This window comes from Pseudorca crassidens, chromosome 1 (assembly GCF_039906515.1).
Source record: "Pseudorca crassidens isolate mPseCra1 chromosome 1, mPseCra1.hap1, whole genome shotgun sequence".
NCBI classification, from domain to species: Eukaryota; Metazoa; Chordata; class Mammalia; order Artiodactyla; family Delphinidae; genus Pseudorca; species Pseudorca crassidens.
In genome coordinates this window covers 60,380,038-60,393,195 of record NC_090296.1, presented here as the reverse complement: position 1 = coordinate 60,393,195, position 13,158 = coordinate 60,380,038, and the positions used below count along the sequence as shown (strand labels likewise).

At 34.4% G+C, this 13,158-nt stretch overlaps 1 protein-coding gene across 1 annotated transcript in view; it reads right to left on the bottom strand.

The window, feature by feature from the left end:
* Nucleotides 1-13,158, bottom strand: part of SEC23A (SEC23 homolog A, COPII coat complex component) — a 65,392-nt gene that overhangs the window by 36,424 nt on the left and 15,810 nt on the right. Inside the window, exons 8-12 of the mRNA XM_067737242.1 lie at nucleotides 11,272-11,430; nucleotides 10,056-10,171; nucleotides 6,230-6,353; nucleotides 1,566-1,646; nucleotides 458-547 (exon numbers count right to left, since the gene is read on the bottom strand). Coding sequence (XP_067593343.1) covers nucleotides 458-547; nucleotides 1,566-1,646; nucleotides 6,230-6,353; nucleotides 10,056-10,171; nucleotides 11,272-11,430 — 570 coding nt within the window. The remainder of the gene's footprint in view (nucleotides 1-457; nucleotides 548-1,565; nucleotides 1,647-6,229; nucleotides 6,354-10,055; nucleotides 10,172-11,271; nucleotides 11,431-13,158) is intronic.

The following is a 13,158-nucleotide window of genomic DNA, read 5'->3' as shown; positions in this document are numbered from 1 at the left end:
TAACTTTTTCCTGCAGCAGCAGAAAAAAATCTTTCCAAATATTGGCATCTTTACCTTCCAATCTTTTTCTATAAGTTTTGATATATTAAACTTTCTCGTAGGAGGACTCAAATATTATATACCTTGAGACACCTAGGAGGCACTAGATACCTAATTACAAAAATGCATAACTAGAACAGAATTTAAGATTTTATTTGTGCTTCAATTTTTTATTAAAAACAAAAGAAAACTAATACTAAAAGTTGGGTTGCCCAAGGTTGGGCATTTGCAGGTTTCCCTGACATCTCTATTATAGTATGTCCTCTCACCAAGGAGTGTAGCCTTGAGAAACAGAAAATGACAAACAAAAACTCCAAAACAGAATAATCTTTGGGTCATAAGCTCTGGAAATATTCATGGCCTAAATTAAGTATTTTTTCAAATATACATTTCAATATTCAAATATAAAAAGTCATACCTGATTGACAACTTCAAAATATATGGCTAAGGTTGTAGTGGGACTGAGTCCACATATCTTCCATTGACAAGTGCCACCTGTTCCTATCTCCTATAAAAATAAAACATAGTATGTATGAAAACCAGAGAATATAGTTTATTACTATATATATATTAAGGTGAAAAAGTGGAAAAAAATATCAGTAAGAAAAAATCTATTTCAGGCTTCTAACTAATTCAATAAATGTTAGAGGTTTAAGATTTTTTTAAGATCATATAAATATACTATGAAATAAACTTAAGCAATTTTTACACAAATAAAATTATAATTAATTCAAATTCTTGCTAAGTAAATTACAAAAGTATTGATACAAGTTCTTCATATTGTAGACTTTAAAAATATACACCATTTAATGAAGTAATTACAACTAACATTATCCTTCTATCCAACTATTTAATCTGTGTAAAGAGAGAGTGATTTAACATATAACATACGCATATATGAATATAGGTTCTCTGGATCAGAACTGTGTAATTTAAGCAGTCTAATTCCCAAGAAAACTTCTTAGATATAAATTTTTCCATGCAAACTGCTTAAAATTAATTTTTAAACTCTGTCATTGTAAAGATGATTGCACACTTTGTTATTTGTCCCATCATCCTCTCCACAGCTACATGATTCTACTATTTCAAAGTGCCTTATATGTCCACTAGATGTGATAAAAGAAAAGAAAGGAATTGAAGCTTAAAAGCTTAAATCTGCTGGCTACTTTGACGGAAATTCTACTAACGAAAAAAATTTCAGAATTAATTTTGACTTTCAGGAGTCTCCAAATTTCCAAATCATAGTTGTTGTTTTTTCAGGCACGCTGGGCAAGGAATAACTTAGGCATAAAAAATAGAAGACTGGTGACAGTACAAAAGTTTTAATTTAGGGGTGAATGGGAAAAGGGGTATGTGGAAAGAACAACAACAAACAGAGGTATACCAATGGAAGCTGAGCCACATTCTACTGTAAAACAGCCCACACAATAATTTTGAAAGGAATGCTATAGACTGCCACCCCAGGTCTCTCTTGGATCTGCCCTGAGAATTAACTGTATTTTCTTTTTAGAATAAAGATGACTTACATTTTCAGACACACAGGGTCCTTTAGAATTGAGAGACACACAGGGTCCAATAGCTCCTGAAATCTTTATTTCCCTTGAGGTCTGCAAAATAAGAATATATTGTCAGCCCTCCATATCAGTGGGTTCCACAGCTGCAGGTTCGACCAACCTCGGATTGAAAATACTTGAAAAAAAGTTTTTCAGAAAGCTCCAAAAAGCAAAACTAGAATTTGCTGTGCACAGGCAACTATTTACATAGCATTTACATTTTATTAGGTATTATAACTAATCTAGAGATTATTTAAAGTATGTGGGAGGATGTGTGTAGGCTACATAAGAATATTACACCATTTTATAGAGGACTTGAGCATCTGCAGTGGTGGTGTGGGGGAGGTGTCCTGGAACCAGTCCCCTACAGATACCAAGGAATGACTCTAGTACACTTTGGTGTACCACCTTCTATTTTAACTCCCATTGAAAATCTGTCACCAAGACTGGTTTCTTTCCAATCTCCACTAACCCCCAAATTTAAGCTAATGTTATCTTCTATCTAAAAATTTGGAAGCCCAACTCAAGTTTTCTTACATGAGATTCTTTTTCCTGACAAATCCTGAATACCACTATCAAGACAAATTTTACCCCAAACACTGTTCTTCATTAACCTATAAGGGCTTCTTCTGCCTACACATGCATCTCCAAACTACAACCAAACCACACAATTAAAACTATTTCACTTACATTCCAATACAAACCATCCACTCTCACTGGGCAGTCTTCCCAAACATACCATGCTGATTCTCACCTCTGTGCCTCTCTTCACACTGGGCTCCCAACTAAAATCATTCTCCTCAACCAAGTTAAACTCTGCCATGTTTCAAAAACCACTCTAAGTCACTGTAAAACCATCTAGGATAAATTGTATCCTGCATACATTCATTTTTCTTCCCTAAACCTTTACAGCTCTTTTATAATCTACTATTGTTTCATTCAATCACATGTGTTAATCTTGTCTTTCTATCAAGAATAAGTTCTTTATAAGAATACCTGTGTCTTAGATATTCCCTGAGATCTCTACAATTTCCTAGCTTAATGCTGGACATATAGCAAGCATTCAATGAAATAAGAAGATTAACAAGAAATATTTAATAACTCAAAATCAATGTGCTTGTAAGACACTTAAAAATAACACTAAGCCTTTGGGTTTCTTGAATCCCAAATTTGAAATGAATGATAGAATTGAATAATATCAACAACTTACCAAAAACAATTACTGATTATCCAAATAAAACAGAAAATGTTTCTCTTAAGTTAGATACCAACTCCTGCAATTAAAGAATCTAGCACTAACATAAGCAAATTTAGCACTAAAAAAAACATACAGGCATACCTTGGAGATATTGTGGTTTTGGTTCCAGACCACCACAATAAAGCAACTATTGAGAATAAAGAGAATCAAACCAATTTTTTTATTTCTCACAAAGTTATGTTATATAACTTTATGTTACATAAAGTTATATTTATACTACACTGTAGTCTATTAAGTGTGCAATAGCATTATGTCTTAAAAAACAATATACATAGCTTAATTTTTAAATGCTTTATTGCTAAGAAATGCTATCATCTGAGCCTTCAGTGAGTCATAAACTTTTTGCTGGTGGAGGGTCTCGCCTCGATGTTGATGGCTGCTGACTGATCAGGGTGATGGTGGTTGCTGAAGGTTGGCGTGACTGTGGCTATTTCTTTTTTCTGTTTCTTTTTTTTGAAGTATAGTTGATTTACAATGTTGTGTTAATTTCTTCTGTACAGCAAAGTGATTCAGTTACACAAATATATACATTCTTTTTTATATATTCTTTTCCATTATGGTTTATCATAGGATATTGAATACAGCTCTCTGTGCTATACAGTAGGACCTTGTTGTTTACCCATTCCATATATAATAGCTTACATCTCCTAATCCCAACTTCCCACTCCATTCCTCCCCCAGCCCCCTGCCCCTTGGCAACCACAAGTCTGTTCTCTATGTCAGTGAGTCTGTTTCTGTTTTGTAGATAGGTTCCTTTGTGTCATATTTTAGATTCCACATATAAGTGATATCATATGGTATTTGTCTTTCTCTTTCTTACTTACTTCACTTAGTATGATAATCTCTAGTTGCATCCATGTTGCTGCAAAGGGCATTCTTTCTTTCTTTCTTATGGTTGAGTAGTATTCCATTGTGTATATGTACCACATCTTCTTTATCCATTCATCTGTCGATGGACATTTGGGTTGTTTCCATGTCTTGGCTATCATGAATAGTGCTGCTATGAACATAGGGGTGTATGTATCTTTTTGAATTAGAGTTTTGTCTGGATATATGTGGCAATTTCTTAAAATAAGACAACAATGAAGTTTGCTGCATTGAATGACTCTTCCTTTCACAGTTTCTCTGTAGCATGCAATGCTGTTTGATAGCGTTTTACCCACAGTTGAACTTCTTTCAAAATTGGAGTCAGTCCTCTCAAACCCTGTCACTGCTTTATCAACTAAGTTTATGTAATATTTTAAATCCTTTGTTGTCATTTCAACAATCTGTACAGCATCTTCATCAGTAGATTCCATTTCAAGAAACCACTTTCTTTGCTCATCCATAAGAAGCAACTCCTCTCCATTCAAGTTTTATCATGAGGTTGCAGCAGTTCAATCACATCTTCAGGCTCTACTTCCAATTCTAGTTCTCTAGCTGTTTCCACTACATCTGCAGTTACTTCTTCCACTGAAGTCTTGAACCCCTCACATTCATCCATGAGGGCTGGAATCAACTTCTTTCAAGCTCTTGTTAAGACTGATATTTTGATCTCTTCCCACGAATCACAAATGTTCTTAATGGCATCTGAATGGTGAATTCTTTCCAGAAGGTTTTCAATCTACTTTGCCAAGATTCATCAGAGGAACCACTGTCTATGGTAGCTATAGCCTTATGAAATGTATTTCTTAAAAAATAAGACTTGAAAGTTGAAATTACTCCTTGATCCATGGACTGCATGATGGATGTTGTGTTAGCAGGCATGGAAACAACTTGAATCTCATTGTCCATCTCCAACAGAGCTCTTAGGTGACCAGGTGCATTGTCAATGAGCAGTAATATTTAGAAAAGATTCTTTTTTTTCTGAGTGGTAGGTCTCAACAGTGGGTTTAAAATATTCAGTAAACCATGTGGTAAACAGATATGCTGTCATCCAGGCTATGTTGTTTCATTAATAGAGCATAGGCAGAGTAGATTCTTAAGGGCCCAAGGATCTCGAGAAATGGTAAATGAGTATTAGGTCAACTTAAACTCACCGACCGCATTAGTCCCTAACGAAGAGAGTCAGCCTGTCCTTTGAAGCCCACCACTGACTTCTCTCTAGCTATGAAAGTTCTCAATGGCATCTTCTTCCAGTAGAAGGTTGTTTCATCTATATTGAAAATCTGTTGTTTTATGTAGCCACCACCTTTATTCATTATCTTAGTTAGATCTTCTGGATAACTTGCTGCAGCTTCTACATCAGCACTCGATGCTTCCCCTTGCACTTTTATGTTACAAAGCTGGCTTCTTTCTTTAAACCACATGAACCAACTCTGCTAGCTTCAAACTTTTCTTCTGCAGCTTCCTCACCTCTCTCAGCCTTCCTAGAATTGAAGGGAGGACAGGACTTGCTCTGGATTAGGCTTTGGCTTAAGGGAACATTGTAGCAGGTTTGATCCTCTATCCAGACCACTAAAACTTTCTCCATATCAGCAGTCAGGCTGTTTTTCTTTCTTATCCTTTGTGTGTTCACTGGAGTAGCACTTTTAATTTCTTTTAAGATCTCCTCCTTTGCATTCACAACTTGACCAACTGTTTGGAACCAAGAGACTTAGCTTTGGCCTGTCTTGGTTTTTGACATGTCTTCCTCACAAAGCTTTTGATTTAAAGTGAGAGATGTGGGACTCTTCCTTTCACTTGAACACTTAGAGACCATTGTAGGGTTATTAATTGGCCTAATTTCAATATTGCTGTGTCTCAGGGAATAGAGAGGCCTGAGAAAAGGGAGAGAGACAAGGGAACGGCCAGCAGCTGGAGCAATCAGAACACACACATTTACTGATTAAGTTCACTGTCTTAAATGGGTACGGTTCATGGTGCCCCAAAACAATTACAATAGTAACATCAAAGATCACAGACCACAGATCACCATAACAAATATAATAATAATGAAAAAGTTTGAAATATTGTGAGAATTACCAAAATGTGACACAGAGACATGAAGTGAGCAAATGCTGTTGAAAAAATGGTGCCAGCAGACTTGCTCCACACAGGGTTGCCACAAACCTTCAATTTGTAAAAAAATGCAGTATCTGCGAAGCACAATAAAATGAGGTATGCCTATACTTAAAAAGTTAAACCCTATATAAACAAAAAATAGAGTTAAAGGAAATTTTACTTATATAATTTCCTCTTGTTTTAACAATTATTTAGAGATGCTCAAGTAAAATTTCATTGTACATTTAACGATGAACATTTTTCTGGTGAACAAATCTCTAACTCCAGGTTTCAATACAAAATAACCACTATTTTTAAAGCATATCTTGAATTTGATTGATGATGTTTTAAAATTATGATCAAGCCTACAAATTTCTCTCTTGGTAACATACCATACATGTCAAGTTTTGGTTCTTACCTTTATTTCTAATGTACCACCAAAGCCCATTTTAAACTGTCCATGCATATCTTTGGTAAAAACTCTTTGAAAAGTTTGCTTGAATAAGGAAGTGTTGAAAGAGTCACCCATTACCATGTATCCTCTGCATGGAAAGAGGAAAAAACAATGTGACACAAGAGTCCATGTGTAAAACCAGAAAAGTAAATTATTTTTCAACACTACCAACAAAATTTTAAAGATATTTCCCAAGATGTGTGATATTAACATTAATTTAAAAAACTCAATTATATGAAAATATCCCCACGCCACAAATAATCTCAATTCTGAGGGTACCTGAGTGCCCCTAACACTTGTATCTGTCCTCAGTAATTTTTAAAAATTCTTTTTTAAATAGGTAATACATCTATACATTACAAAATTCAAAAAGTACAAAAGGGTACATAGTAATATATGTGTCTCTCCCATCCCAGTTACCCAGTTCTCCCTACTGGTGAAGACATCTGAGAGTTCACAGCATTCATTGTCATTCTTAAAAATAAATATCTCCATGTGTAGTGTGTGTATATGCATATATTGTCTCTGTGTGTCACACTGAACTTAACAGTGTTATACCCAGTGAATGAGAATACAGGCATATTTTGGGAGCATTTTCACTTTATGCACTTAAGTACTGTTAAATTTTTTTCAGTAACCATGTACCTTTATAAATTTTTTTAAGTTTTAAAAAACACTGTCAAATAAAAACTATTCTGAGATGCCATTTCCACCCTAATAAATCAGCAAATCAGTCTGACAACATATTCTGTTGATGAGGCTGTGGAAAAACGGGCATGCTCATAATTGCTTATGGGAATGGAAAATGGTGCAAACCCAATGCAAGGGAACTTGACAGTATCTAACAAAATTACATATGTATTTTCTCTGTAATCCAGCCACCCCACTATTAGGAATCTATCCCAAAGATAATCGGGCAAACAAAAACCAAAAAGCAAAATACAGGCACAAGTCTATTCACTGAAGTACTATTTATAATAATAAAAGATTGGAAACAATCCAGATGACCATGTATTAGACTAGCTGAATAAAATATGGTACAACCACACAATGGAGTGATATACAGTTGACCCTTGAAAACCACAGGTTTTGAACTGCGTGAGTCCACTTATGAGCGGATTTTTTTCAGTAGTAAATATTACAGAACTACACTATCCACTGATGGTTGAATCTGAGGATGCAGAACTGCAAATATAGAGGAACCACAGATATGGAGGGCCAACTAAAAATTATACTCAGACTTTCCACTATGCAAAGGGTCAGTTCCCCCAATCCTCAAATTGCTCAAGGGTCAACTGTACTACTATAAACCCATTTCCAAGATATCAGTAAAAAAATGCAAAGTAGGGGAAGCTATGTAAAACTTTCTACTGTTTAAATTAAAAGGCGGATACATATATCCATATACAACCTGATTCCAAACATTTACATGTATTTGTTCATCATATTTTTAAAATATTTTAAGTAGTTTTTAAAATAACAATAAAACAATCAAAAATTACATTAGGCAAAAGAAAAAAAACTGATGTGGTATAATTAATCAATGGAAATTTTATTTTTGATACTGCTAAAGTCCTAATTTATGTTATCTCTGATGCTATTATAGATTGTATGCTGTTAAATTTTGTTTGCTTTTTATAGTTGACCCTTGAACAATGTGGAGTTTAGGGCACAGACCCTTATGTGCAGTCAAAAATCTATGTAAAACTTTATAGTCAGCCCTCCATATCCATGGTTCCACATCCTTGGAGTCAACCAACCAAGGATCATGTAGTACTATAGTATGTATATATTGAAAAAAATCCACATATAAGTGGACCTGTGCAGTTCAAACCCATGGTGTCCCAGGGTCTACTCTATTTGTTACTGTTATACAAAAATATAGTTGAATTTTGTACACTGACCTTGATTTAGAAGTCTTGACAACTTAACATACTAATTCTAATAGTTTGCATGTAGATTTTTTCAGATTTTCCACTTTTGCAAACATGTCATCTAGAACGATCTATGTTATCACTAAACCTAGTAAAACATCCTAAAATAATGGCAACGTATACCATACCCTACTTATCCACTCCCTTTTACAGCAAACCTCTATGAAAGAGCTGTCTATACCTTTACTACTCAGTGTTGCCCTTGGTCCAACAACATTAGCATCACCAAGGGTCTTGTTTGAAAAGCAGAATTTCAAGTCCCATCCTATGCATACTAAATCCAGAATCTATATTTTAACAAGCTACCCAACTGACTTGTACATGTGAAATGAAAGTCTGAGAAGCTCTGGTCTATGTCAGCTGCTTCCGATCCCCTCCTCCTGTTCCTTTTCTTATTCACTCTAAGTCAACTTTCAGTGCTCTTAGGAAGGTCACCAATGACCTTCGTAGTGTTAAATTACACAATCTTACAATCTCATCCACTTTTATTGCTTTAAAAAACCAAAAATAGGGACTTCCCTGGAGGCGCAGTGCTTAAGAATCCGCCTGCCAATGCAGGGGACACGCGTTCAATCCCTGGTCTGGGAAGATCCCACATGCCGCGGAGCAACTAAGCCCGTGTGCCACAACTACTGAAGCCCATGTACTCTAGGGCCCATGCTTCGCAACAAGAGAAGCCACTGCAATGAGAAGCCCGCGCACCGCAATGAAGAGTAGCCCCTGCTTGCCGCAACTAGAGAAAGCCTGTGCACAGCAACCCAATGCAGCCAAAAAATAAAAACCACAGCAATATTCTGACAACTCCTGCATTTATATCTCTAGATACAAATTCAGACCTATCTTCTGCATTTGTAGGTTCTAATATCCAACTGCCTACTCAACCTCTCCCCATGGATGTCTACTGGCATCTCAAACCAAACATGTTCAAAACTGAACTCCTAATCTTCTCCCCAAATGTTCTTCCTCCCAGTCTTACCCATTTCAATAAAGGACAACTCAATCCTTCTAGACTTATTTGGTTTTCTCAAACCCCAGATCCAACCTCCTAGCAAATTCTCTGTCTTCTAAATATACCCCAAATCCAACCACTTCTCACCAGCTGTGATGCCACCACTTGATATTCCTGTGTCCCTCTACGTACTAAAGACAACTAAAGTCAAATGATCCTTTTAAAGCATTAAGTCAGATCATATCACTCCTCTCCTGAAAACTCTCTAATGACTTCCCATCTCACTCAAAGAAAAATCCAACAAACTAGGAATAGGAACATACTCAACCTGATAAAGGCATCTACAAAAATCCACAGGTAACATTATACTTAATGGTGAAGGATAAAATGGTGTCCCCCTAATATCAAGAACAGGCAAATCTATAGGGACAGAAAGTAGTTTAGTGGTTGTCTAGGCTGAAAGGGGGAGGGGGAGGAAGGAGAATTGGGAAGTGACTGCTAATAGGTACAGAGTTTCTTGCTGGGATAATGTAAATGTCCTAAAATAAAATCATGGTGATGGGTAGAATATACTAAAAGAAAAAAAAAAACCATTAAATTACATGCTTTAAATGAGTAAATTTTATAGTATGTGAATTATATCTCAAAAAAGCTACCAAAATAATAATATAAAACAATGACTGAAGGGTATGAAGATGATCTTTTCAAACAGAACTTGTGCCTTTTTAACTGTATTTTAGAAAAAATTTAAAGTAAGCTTTACTGAAAGGAGTATCAAAAACTGTTAATAGCTGTTGCCCTGGAGTGGCAGGATCATGACTATTTTTTTTTTCCATTATTGGTTTATATTTGTAAAGTGTCATTATTAGTTTATAACTGCAATACTTGTAAAAACATATATACATACCCAGTAAGGTTAGGACAGCATTTCATCTCCAGGAGACCTGTCTGATCTAATGCACATGCATAGATATCAATAACATGACCAGTCGTAGCAGCGCGATTAGCCAATGCTTCAAAATGCTACAACAGATTTTTTAAGATCAAATCAAAGTAATGTACAAACTTAATCATCCTATAAATCTTTTGCCATTAATAAATCAAAATGATCTAAGAAATACTAAAAGAATAATCCATAATAATTTAAGTGTGATTTGTTCTAATTTAATTTTCTATAACGTCTCATAAAATGATACGATAACTTCTAATAAGTCTGACACTCTCACATTCTTTTCTTTAAATGCCATTCATTCTAAATGAACTCCTAAATTTCAAGCTAACCTTGAAGAAAGGCATGTTGCTCTTCATACATACATGATGGAAGAACAACACAGAACTCTTTTTCCTGGATAAATCTATACTCAAGTAACATGAAAAATAGACAATAGCAAAAGTATTAAGATAAACAAATATAAAACTTCTTTTGAAGCTCTAAGAAATACTCCAAATTCAAAAGGGAAATTAGGTGACAGGAAAAAAAGCATCCATTAATAGTGACAAAAATTATCTGTTATTAATTACACCCTAAAAATATAATAATGACTACCAAAAAGAAATATGAGATAATACAGGACAACTAAACTAAAATTGTAAACTCTAGACAATTTTTTTAAAAAGGGGGGGAGGGATGGGACATTAACAAGCAGAACCAATACAAGGGTATCAAGAATCAACAGTAGTGAAAATGTACTGACACAAACCCAGATAAAATTGAAGTTACATGAACAGAGAACAACTTATGAGAAAATGATGGACTATTCAAGCTATGAACAATATACATATCTAAAGGGCAGCCTCCTGGAAATGAAAAATTGGAAAATTCAAGAAATTCTTCCTGATGGGAAAGACATTCTTTAACATGAATATTAAAAAAGACACACAGGTTTTCTCTCAGGAGTAGTTTTTAAAGAGACACCTATTGGTGCCCCTTATTAAGTTTTTAAATATTTAAAACCAGAAAAAATATAACAAATTATCAAGGAAGAAAAAGACTATTTCTCTAATTCTGAGGAGCAGTTGCAGGATCATCACAATATCAGACTTATCAGAAAGTAATTATATTCTTCCTCTTCCATCAAATGAATTTTTCTAATAAGGCAAAAAGACTTAAAAACCAAAATTACCTTAGTTCCCTTTTTAACATATTTGGCATTGTCTTTTTCAATGTCATGCCATGATCTTATGGGTGTCTTCAATTCGTCTCCAACCACCATTCCAGGCCCCTGAGTGGCTGGACCACCAATGAACATCATGATACGAGCACCAGTGTTGGGAAAAGTACACTATCAGGAAAAAGTAATTCATGAGAAGAGCTTAAAGGAAAACATATGGATATACATTTATGATAGTGAATTTTTATATATTCTTTCTAGAAAAGCATACATTTTCCAAGAATAATCAAATGTTTAAAACAAAATTTAAAAACAAGATGTTTGTGTGAATATCTTTCTTTTGAAATCCTATTCTAATAGCAATGCCTTCCTAATTTTAAAGTAATCTATAAACCTGATCCCTATAAGCAAGGATGTTTCTCCTGCTTAACTAGTACTAGATAGGGAAGAGTAGGAAAAGAAGAAGAAAAGAGGGTATCTTTTTCTGTTTGGTTGTTATTTTTGTTTTCTATGCTTAAAATACATGCACAACTTTTATTTCTAATTCAAACTGATGGATTGAGTACTTCAATCTACCTCCCCCTTCTTCCCAAGATGCCAGTGAAATGATATAAATGGTACTGTTTAAAAAATAAATAAGAAAGAGTACTATCAGCAGACTAGAAATTTTGAGGAATCCAAACAACAGATTGTACTGGATTGACAAAAGAATTTTAACTATATATATTATGTATAATTTAAAATATATATATGTACATATATATATACCAAAAGTAAGCCAGATCTTCCCAAGGGAATATCTTAAAAACTCTACATTTAGAGTCAAAAAAACACAAAAAGCAGCAATGGGCCAAAGAAGTGCAGTCAGCTCCAGAAACAGCAGCTAATGACAACAGATTTTAGCAATTCCTAAGAAGAGCTCTCTGAGAAAAGTAGGCAATCTTCCCAGAGAAGGTTCTTAGCATAGAAATTGGGGGCTGAAAGATACAGAACACATGTTACAATGAATATCAAAACAAATATGACAACTCTCAAGAGATTCTAGAATTAAAATCATGGCAAAAGTAAAAATACCTCAAGGAATGGGCTAAAAAGCATGTCTGAAGACCAAGTTAGAGATATGGAAAATAAACTTGAAGAAACCTCTAAGAAATAGGAGAAAAGAAGGAAAACATGAGGAAAAAAAATAAAGATATGAAGAAATGCAGAAGTCCAGCATCAATCTAATGAATATAGAATAAAAAAGAAAAAAAGAAAGTAAGCTGAAGAATGACAGAAGTCTTAATGAAAGGACCTACCAACAACCAAACATAATTAATGAAAAAATAATCAAACCTAAACACAACCTAATGAAATTTCAGAACTCTAAAATTAAAGAGAACATTCTAAAAATGTTCAGTGGGAAAAATAAGTTTCCTGAAAAGGACTAAGAATGAGACTACATCAAATTATCCAATAAACTATCTGTTAGAATACTAGCGAGGAATGGCTCAAAGATCCTATTGAAGACAGGGACCCAAAGTACAAATGAAGTGAGAGGGAAAAATTAAAAAACATTTTTAGACATGCAAGAACTCAGAAAATTTATAATAAACAAAAGAACTGAGTACAATCCAAAAGAAACAGGGAATCTAGAAAAAAAAAATTTAAAGGTATCCTAAGACTTTAATACATGAAAGATTCCCCAGCAAGCAGCAAAACTGCAATTACAAAGAATTACATCTCCTTCTCTATGTGTATAACCACTCTATTCCACAATTAACAATATTTATATATCATATTTGAAATGCTTTTATTTCTAATTTCTATAAGCAGTTATTGAACAAAAATACACAGTGCATTTTCAAGCTACATTATAGCTTCAGAAAAGAATGTCAATGATATATATTTTGATGATAA